The following is a 10,620-nucleotide window of genomic DNA, read 5'->3' on the forward strand; positions in this document are numbered from 1 at the left end:
TTCTCAGTACCATATGTATGAATGATTAAATGTAACCTTATATTATGTACCGTAAGTGTTTCACTTGAATTCTTAAGCAGATAACAAAACTTTTTTTTTTACTGTATACTGAGTCGATTCTCTTCAGTTTGAATGTTGATATTTAAAAGTCTGTCCATTTAAATATTTCACACCTGCTGAGTAGCCCTTAAAATATAAAACATGCAAGCACCTGTCACTTCGCTCACAATGGTATGAGCCCTTTGGCTTTCCAAGGTCAGGTGGCTCTAGGCTTTCCAAATGGAAGTCTTATCTAAGCATCCAATGCTTGCTGAAAGTTTGCTGATGGGAACCAGGTGATCCCTTACAGCAGGAAGATTTACTGCATTCCTGACACATTCCAAGGCATGTAAGATGTCATCACTGATTTATAACTGTTTTTGTTTAAGACTTCATGCTTTTAGAACTTAAAAGTAGTTGAAACATAAATCACTGCCGCTGTTATACTATACATTCTCAGTATAAAATGTCAATTCCACTTACTGTATTGCCTTTTTTTATCTTTTATGTTTTTCCAAATACTCCCTCATCCTGTATGCTGGGCACAGGGTTCTTGGTCAAAAGGCCCACGTCAATACTTCATAAAAAGAAACACAATAAAATGGTATACTCCCACAGAGCTTACATTTCTAGGTTTAAGATCTCTCAGTGTGACAGGAGGCATGGTAAGCTTAATCCTTCCATCTCTACACGTCCACTTTGAGCATACTGCAGTCATAACCGTAGTATACTACATAATTATAAGTTATGGAGTCACCCAAAAATATAAAAACAGTGAATCTCATACTTTAGGATGTCACGGTGTCACAATTATCTTGTAATTTAAAAAGTGGCAGAGCAAAATAAACATGTAAATTAAATTTAAGGGAATATTCAAAAGAGCAACAAGAAAGAATAAGCAAGATCTGCAATGGAAAGGAAAACGGGAGATTGTCAAATGGAAATGTGCTTGGCTAAAGTTGAGGATGAAATGAAAGAAAGGTCAAAATCCTTCCCTATTATTTTTCATTGCTCAAGAAGGGATGCCACCATCTTTTATAACAACATCATGTCTTGCTTACGGTACACCACATTAAGTACTACAAGATGGAAGTACCCAAGCGAATAAAATAAAACAGTGAAGAAAATTAATAACACAATAATCATATGCAAATCGTATAACATTAAAAACATCTTTCCAAAAGAGCATATGAATTCAATAAAGAGTTAAAGAAGCCTTTCTTCACACAAACAATTGCATCTGAAAATAACTACTGAGTCTCTTATTTGAGGCAGAAACCTTGACAACTTTTAAAAAGTGAGATGAGATTTTAGAACATTCGAACAATTGTGATGAGAACAGGCCATTCAGCCCAACAAGCTCGTCCATCTGATTCACCAAGGTTATCATCCAAGTTAACATCAAGTCGAGATTCGAAGGTCTCTAAAGGTGTGCTCTCCACCACACTACCTGATCGTTTATTCCATGTATTTGTGGTTCCCTATGTGAGAAAAACTTTCTGTTATTTGTACAAGATCTGCCCTTAAGTTTACAACTGCGTTCCCGTGTTGTTGTTGGGGTCTATTGCACTAATTCCTTTCATAATTTAAGACATTTTGATCTTGTGATGTCTTAATCTCCATCCGTTTAAAGAGAAAAGGTTTACCTCCTTCAGTCTCTCGTCATAGCTCTTACTCCTGGAATCAGTTAGTCTCTCTACTCTGAACTTTCAGGGGCACTGCTGTGTGTTTTTTCTAATATGGAGACTAAAACAGCATATGGTACTCTAGAAGAGGCCTCGATAGTGTATTATAAAACTTAAGTATTACCTCCCTTGACTTGTACTCCACACATCATACTGTATACAATACAGTAATGTAGCATTCTGTTAGTTGTCTTAATGGCTTTTGAATACTGTCTGGCAGTTCACAGTGTCGACTCCATTATGACTCGTAAGTCCTTCTAATATGGGGTCCTTTCAATTTTCAGACCTTCCATTGTGTATTCAAACTTAACATTTTTACTTCCTACTTTACATATGCTTACATTACATGTTATCTGCCACAAATATATAGCATAACATCCTTTTAGCCTCCTTGATTGCTTCTGTACACTGTCTGGTTGTAGACAATGACGACTCCTCTATTCCAGCTAGTTTGGTATCACCTTTAAACTTAGCCAGCTTCTTGTCTGATCTTGTACAGATCGTTTATGTACAGTCATATGAAAAAGTTTGGGAACCCCTCTCAGTCTGCATAATAATTTACTCTCCTTTCAACAAAAAAGATAACAGTGGTATGTCTTTCATTTCCTAGGAACATCTGAGTACTGGGGTGTTTTCCAAACAAAGAGTTTTAGTGAAGCAGTATTTAGTTGTATGAAATTAAATCAAATGTGAACAACTGACTGTGCAAAAATGTGGGTACCCTTGTAATTTTGCTGATTTAAAAGCATGTAACTGCACAGTACTGATTACTTGCATCAGAAAATTGGTTGGATGAGCTCGTTAACCCTTGAACTTCATAGACAGGTGTGTCAAATCATGAGAAAATGTATTTAAGGTGGTCAATTGCAAGTTGTGCTTCAACTTTGACTCTGCTCTGAAAAGTGACAGACAGCATGGGATCCTCAAAGCAACTCTCAAAAGATTTGAAAACAAAGATTGTTCAGTCTCATGGTTTAGGGGAAGGCTACAAAAAGCCATCTCAGAGGTTTAAACTGTCAGTTTCAACTGTAAGGAATGGAATCAGGAAATGGAAGGCCACAGGCACAGTTGCTGTTAAACCCAGCAGGTCTGGCAGGCCAAGAAAAATACAGGAGCGGCATATTCACAGAATTGTGAGAATGGTTACAGACAACCCACAGATCACCTCCAAAGACCTACAAGAACATCTTGCTGCAGATGGTGTATCTGTACATCGTTCTACTATTCAGCGCAATTTGCACAAAGAACATCTGTATGGCAGGGTGATGAGAAAGAAGCCCTTTCTGCACTCACGCCACAAACAGAGTGGGTTGTTGTATGCAAATGCTCATTTAGACAAGTCAGATTCATTTTGGAAGAAAGTGCTTTGGACTGATGAGACAAAAAGTGAGTTATTTGGTCATAACAAAAAGCGCTTTGCATGGCTGAAGAAGAACACCGCATTCCAAGAAAAACACCTGCTACCTACTGTCAAATTTGGTGGAGGTTCCATCATGCTGTGGGGCTGTGTGGCCAGTTCATGGACTGGGGCCCTTGTTAAAGTCAAGGGTCAGATGAATTCAACCCAATATCAACAAATTCTTCAGGATAATGTTCAAGTATCAGTCACAAAGCTGAAGTTACACAGGGGTTGGATATTCAAACAAGACAATGACCCAAAACACAGTTCGAAATCTACAAAGGCATTCATGCAGAGGGAGAAGTACAATGTTCTGGAATGGCCGTCACAGTCCACTGACTTGAATATCATCGAAAATCAATGGGTTGATTTGAAGCAGTCTGCCCATGCTCGGCATCCATCAAATTTAACTGAACTGGAGAGATTTTGCATGGAAAAATGGTCAAAAATACCTCCATCCAGAATCCAGACACTCATCAAAGGCTATAGGAGGCGTCTAGAGGCTGTTATATTTGTAAAGGAGGCTCAACTAAGTATTGATGTCATATCTCTGTTGGGGTGCCCAGATTTATGCACCTGTCTAACTTTGTTATGATGCATATTGCATATTTTTTGTTAATCCAATAAACTTAATGTCACTGCTGAAATACTACTGTTTCCATTAGGCATGTCATATATTAAAAGGAAGTTGCTACTCTGAAAGCTCAGCCAATGATGAACAAAAATCCAAAGAATTAAGAGGGGTTCCCAAGCTTTTTTATATGACTGTATATTAAATGGAGCAACAGGGACACCATCACCTAATTCTAAAAGCGTTCCCCTCACTAAAACATTTTGCTTCCTGATTTTATGCCACTTTTATACCCAACTACATACCCGCACCTTGAATTCCCACTTCTTTTTGTTTCTGTCATATTGCTCCTTATCAAAAGCCATCTGAAAATCAAGATAAATATTATCATATGTGCCTCTCATATCTTATGCTTTTGTTGGTTCCTCCTAGAATTCCAGCATATTAGAGAAATGTGACCTTCTCCATCTAAAACCATGCAGAGTATTTGCTGACACTCCTGTTCTTGCCATGTGCTGCTCAATCTTTCCCTTAATAATTACTTCCATTAATTTACTTCTGATGTACGTTAGGCTTACTGGTCTGTAGTTACAAAGATCAACCCAGTCACCCTTTTTATACAGCGGGATACTAATCGCTAGCCTCCAGTCTTTAGGAATTTCCCCAGCGTGCAGAAATTTTCAAAAAACATGTGCCAAGGTTTTATATACAGATGTACCCACTAGTTCCCTTAAGAACCTGAGGATAAATGTTATCAGGTCCTGGTGATTTGTAAGATTTCATCTTATTTAATCCAAGCAGTACTTCTCCTTTTACAATTTTCAAATCACTAAGTACCTCCTTAGTAGTCCGTAATACTTTTGTGAGGTTATTGGCTTCTTCACATGTATAAACGTTAATAAAATGCAACTTCAAAAAATTTGCTGTTTCACTGCCGTTAGAGCCTGACATGCCTTTACCATTTTAAATACTCTTTACTGCCTGTTTGACTGTTGTTTTACTACTCAAATATTGAAATAGTCTCTTTCAGTTATCTTTCACCTTCTCTGCAATGTTTCTCTCTTAGCCTTCCTAATATCTTTTTTAACTGCTGCTCTCATGCTCTAATATTGCCCTGTGGTTAGTAATGGAGTTACTAGTCTTATATGCCTTATATAGCTTATATACCTAATGTAACATTAGCTTATCAATCAAGCTTGATGGACTAATCGGTTTCGCTCTTAATCTGTTAAACTTCTAACGTTGCTTTGTCATGATTCCAACTTATGACTTCAGTTACAGGCAGAAGCCCAAATTACTGATGCTGCCATTCATGACTATGAATTGTAAAAGCTTTGTGTAGTATTTGCCTAGCTTTTATAGACTCCTTTCTCAAATGGGTATGAGTTATTTCATTGTCACATATTATTTTTTCTGCACTTGTTTTTGAGTATATTTTTGTTGTTTGTTTAATTGTGTTTTCCTTTTTGGTTGTCCGGCATCTAGAATATCATTGACTTCTTTGACGTTACTGCAGTTGCTGGAGACATTGTCATCACTAATGGCTGCAAGTGCACCTGCATTAGTGTGTAATAAGAATATAGCTTTTCTATGCACTTAAAACTCTTCACATAAACAGTGGGGATCAACTTCAACCACCACCAAGGTGGAGCATCCACTTGGATGACACATTGGCAACTGTTCTTGTGCCAGTATGCTCACCACACATTAGCTTTTAGGTGGTGATAGGGTGAGAGAGATGGTTAGCCATGGGGTGATTGGGGGCCAAAATGAACAAGCTCATGATGGCCAATTTACCCTCGAAATCAGGATACACCCTACTCTTTTTGATCTTTTATAACCACAGAGAATCAGGGCCTCGGTTTTGGGTCTCATCAATTTTTACAGCACAGAGTCCTTGCTACTGCACTGGGGCATTTGGATCCACATACAGAGCACAGGGTAAGCACCTCAGATGGCCTCATCAACACCTTTTCTAGCAGAAACCAAAGCTTTTCCCAACTTTTTTACAAATTTGATATCTCCTTCTATTGCCCTTGAATTATGCTTGTTTATTTTGCCTTTGATTCTGTCTAACATCTTTAAATAATCTCTGTTCTCAATGCAAGCTGAGTCATTGGTTTCAACTAGCAACCATAAACGACACAGTAAAGTCCGTTCTGTAAGGCTTGGGCCATTCAGTCAGCTGAACAGAATAGTCACTTTTATTCATATAAGCTCATCATCATCTAATAATTAACTACTCAATTTCCAGTCTCTCTTGTCTAAACATAACATTTTTATTTTGATTTGTTTTTATAGGTGATGAAGCTCTTTCTAAGTTTGGTAAGCAGTTCTTCAGTTCTCTAGAGCAACTGCTTAAGGAATGTTCTGAACAGAGGGACAGAGCATCTTGGGAACTGCAAACATTAAAGGCAGAGTACGACCAAGCCTGTGAAAACCTTTCTGCTCTAACAAAGGAACGTAAGGAGAGAAGCACTGATTCTAGCCATCATTCCCAAAAATCAGAGGCTGGAAGTACCGAAGGAGGGGAAGGTGATAATCCCACTGCAGTTGAAAAGCCTACATTAGTAACAACGTCTGCTGGGAGAGAAAGCATGCCTAAAACTAAGCTGAGCACACTCAGGATGGCAAAATTTATGGACACCAAAGCTCCAGTTTCTGACGACGGCACACTTGGAGAAAGAAAGGTTACACAAGGGCTATCCCATCTGAGCAGAGGAAAAAGCCCACACAGGAGCAAAAGTATGAAGAATATTGTGAGACCACCTTGGCAAACCTAAGTACAAGTATCCTCTTGTTGGAGGAAGAGAGTTTTGCCATGACCCGTCTTTAAACTAATAATTTCTTCAGATTTTTATACTTAAACTGAGTTCTTAATTATAATAGCATTTTGATGGAACATTTCAATCGTTAGAATGCTGGAGTTTCCAAAGCAGTTGAGCCTCACTTAGTACTGTTGGTATGATGTCATTCAGAGTATATGCCTTTTTAAATTAGCTCCTCCGGCGTCAGCATACTGACAAGTTTTTAATTTCTTTTTGAAAATTCTTAAATTGCAGTTCACTTGAACAATTAAGGGCAATCCATTTTGGTACTTTTACCCATTTGCAGTGAAAGATGTTTCATTTATGGGCTACTCCATCTAGGGACTATCTAAGTGATAACTTGACAATTTGGTAAAAGAACTAAACAATATTTTACACTTTGTTTTTTACTTTCTCAACCTGATCATGCCATCCCAATATTTAGCTATGAAATGTGTTTACCTCAGAGATGTTTATTTTACATTTCTTCATAGTGGGCCATCATGATTGTAATAATCATACAAAGGTTTAATTTAAAGCACCTCAATATTATATTGCATATATAATATTATGCAAATATGTTCTTAAAGTAGCCCGTAACCTATGTGTGGTTTTATCAGTGTGAATTGATTAACTTGAAGGTGTGTTTGTATGATAATTTAAATAAGGTAAGTGCTTTCAAAATGGTAAGACTGCACTTTCATATACAACATTGATGTGTGTGTGTGTTTTGCTAAAATTGTGTGTTCATGTAAACCATTAAATAGACATACCTGTCACTCTAATATATATATATATATATATATATATATATATATATATATATATATATTTATATTCTTAAATACATTCTCAAGTTTTTGTAAAGAGAAAAATGATAACATGCCTTGATGTAAAAAAGTCTGCATTTTTTATTTCTTGGCCAAAACTTTACCTTTACAGTATATACAGTACAATACCTAGGCCACCTGCACAGACTGATGCCAACTACTGTGATATGAATGATTTTTTGAGCATTGATTTTGAAATTCAGAGATACACATTAAAGAAAAAATAATTTTTTATTCTTGTAATTTATGTTTCCTGCCTTTTGTTGAACTATTTGAACCCGTTTCAGGTGATGGATTAACTAGCAGCCATGCATCTACAGTGGCTTTTATCACAGAAATATAAGGACTATCATTTTCCTTAGAAGTATTTTTAGATACAACAGAACATTTTTTGTCCACAGAGGGAAATTTGGCTTTCTACGAAGCTCTTTAAATAAGCAAATATATAAATATATAGATAAATAAATGGAATGGGGGGCGTAGTCGTTAGCACTCCTGCCCTATGAAGCCCATACTTGATTGTTGTCATTGTGGAGGTTGCATGTTCATCATTTGTAAACAGGGATTTTCTGTTTTTCTTCCATCATCCAAACAGTGCATGTCAAGTTAGTTGGCCATTCTAAACTGGTGATATGTGTGAACGTGACTTTGGGTTTGTGACAGAGTAAGTTGACCCTGTGATGAACCCCCTCGAAGGTTGTTTCCTGCCTTGTGTATCAATGCTGTCAGAATAGGCTTTTCTGCCTCTCAAACCTGATCTGGATTACCCATATTTGGGAATGTTATGCTGTGTTAGAAATAGAACAATTACAACATTAGAGACGTTTAGACAAGAACAGACCATTTAATCCAACAAAGCTCACCAGTCCTATCCACTTAATTCCTCCAAAATAACATCAAGTCAAGTTTTGAAAGTCCGTAACTAGGTAACTGATTCCATGTATCTTCCTAATGTTTGTGCAAAATGTACCCTTAACAAATTTCCAACTGTGTCCACGTGTTCTTGATGAGCTCATTTTAAAGTATCTGTCTCAATCCACTGGACTAATTCTCTTCAGTCATGTCTCCTTTAAATATTGTGATGGGTGGCCATAGCCACTACCTGGCCAGGATGACAACAGAGTGCAAGGACCAGGGGTGAAAGCATCGGTGATGCAGGACACTAGAGGGCAGCTCTCCTGGGCAGCTGTGGCACCACGGATTCCCACAGGGCATGTTGGGAGCTGGAGTTTGGTGAAGCCCTGTTGGGTTCCATAGGGGCCACCAGGGGGAGCTGCAGAGCCCTATAGAGGACCTGAAGCACACCTGGGAGTGATTCCAGGTAATACTGATGAGCCACCTGGAATACTCCTGGGACCTGAATAAGAGGAGCCACCTCACTCCATTGAATGGCCAGAGTCGGGAGGAAGAGGACAAAGCCTGAGGAGGAGTGGAGGGAGAAGGACTGGCGGCGAGAAGGAACTGTCTATTGTGTTGTTGGGTGATTGGTGCACTGTGCTGTGGGGAGCACGGTGAAATGCTCCCCAATTGTGAATAAACAGGTGTTGGGTAGCAAAATCTGTCCCCTGCCTGTCTGTGTCCGGGTTAGGGCAGCTGTGCGTGCCCTGGTGGCTTACAGTATCCTTTTGCTTAAACTGTAAAGGCTCCGCTCTTTTAATCTTTCCTCATAACTCATCCCCTGTTGCCCTGGAATCAGCCTAGTCGCTCTTCTCTGGTCTTTTTCTAGCACTGCTATGTCCCATTTACAACATGGGGACCAAAACTGCACCCAGTACTCCAGATGAGGCCTCACCAGTGTGTTAGAAAGCTTTTGCAGAATTTCCTTGTACTTGTACTCCACACATCAGGGTGCTGAAATTCTGTCAGCCTTCTTGATGGTGTCTGCACACTGTCTGGCAGTTGATAGTGACGAGCCGACTATGTCTCCTAAATCCTTCTCATGAGGCATACAGTGGTGTCTCGTACTTCGAACTTAATTCATTTTTGGAGGCTGTTTGAACTGTGAATTGTTCGAAGTCCAAATCAGTTTTCCTCATTTAAAATAATGGAAAGTGAATTAATTCCTTCCCAGACTCTAATCATCATTTTGATAAACTTAAATAGCAAATTCTTATAATTTAAGGTAAAAGTAACACAATTAAATGCCCTAAATAATAAATTAAAACATGAAAACAATAAATAAAGTGCGTAAATACTGTATAATAAAATGAAATGTATGGTGGAGCAAGTTGACGCAGCGGCTAGGTGCTCTTCCTTTCAGTGTTTTCCTTTTGTGTATGTGTTTCTGTTCATCGTAATGACAGTCTGCTTGGCGAATAACATCTACAGCCAACACAATCTCCTAAAAATAGTATTATGCAGCAAGCAGAGCTTCTTCAGTCCATGACATCCCGACTGACATAGCCAGTTGTCGGGACTCCCCATGGATTACCATACCCACAGGTAGGAGGAGATAGAGGCATAAGTGGGGCTGCAGGGCTAGCATGCTGGCGAGGCTATGGCGGCGGCCACACAAGCCGCCCCTTCCTGTTATTTTTGTTACCAACTCAAGATCCCTCGCAAATAAGATGGACAAATTGAAACTACAGGTTGTAGCAAATAAGATCATTAAGTACAGTTGCATTCTGCTAATTACAGACACTTCGCTTCATTCACTCATTCCAGATACAGCTATTGAGTTAGCAGGCTGGAGAGTACACTGGCAGGGCAGGACCAGAGATTCCAGTAAGAGAAAGGGGGAAGGCCGTCTTAACTCATGGGCATGCTGGGCAGTTGCCCGGGGGCCCCATGCTGTATGGTTTACTAACTGAGTATCATTTATATGTTGACATTTTTGTGTTCTTCAAGGCTCATGTGACATTGTTCATACATTTGCTGTACAGCGTGTTTTTTAATGTTTAAACACTGAGTTTTTTTTGGAAGTACCAATACAACAAATATATGTTTGATTTTATCGACCATTTACATTTTTATTCCCGTGAGTGGTTGTGTAGGTAGGAGCCCCAGTACACTGCTTTGCCCAGGGCCTATAATGCTGTTAAGATGGCCCTATAAAGCGGGGGAGCTATGCCTGTATGTCAGCCTACGCTGGTGTACTAACACTAAGACTGTACACAACAGTTGACGTTTATCTTTTGCTCCATTTTTTTCACTGCATGCACAGTCTGAACATAGAATCACCTTTCAAACTCTGGATCATGTTTCTCTCAAATTTTCAAACTCTGGACTGTTCGAAGTTAGAATCATTCGGAGTATGAGGCACCACTGTACTTTCGATTTTCAGGCCTCC

The 10,620-nt window shown here is 38.9% G+C and overlaps 1 protein-coding gene across 1 annotated transcript in view; it reads left to right on the forward strand.

Moving 5' to 3' along the window:
• LOC120532397 overlaps positions 1-7,269 on the forward strand; it is a 319,948-nt gene extending 312,679 nt beyond the window's left edge. Inside the window, exon 11 of the mRNA XM_039758350.1 lies at positions 5,996-7,269. Within this exon, the coding sequence (XP_039614284.1) occupies positions 5,996-6,477 (482 nt within the window). The 3' untranslated portion in view covers positions 6,478-7,269. The remainder of the gene's footprint in view (positions 1-5,995) is intronic.
• The last annotated feature ends 3,351 nt before the right edge of the window (positions 7,270-10,620 follow it).

This window comes from Polypterus senegalus, chromosome 7, assembly GCF_016835505.1.
Source record: "Polypterus senegalus isolate Bchr_013 chromosome 7, ASM1683550v1, whole genome shotgun sequence".
Classification (NCBI taxonomy): Eukaryota; Metazoa; Chordata; class Cladistia; order Polypteriformes; family Polypteridae; genus Polypterus; species Polypterus senegalus.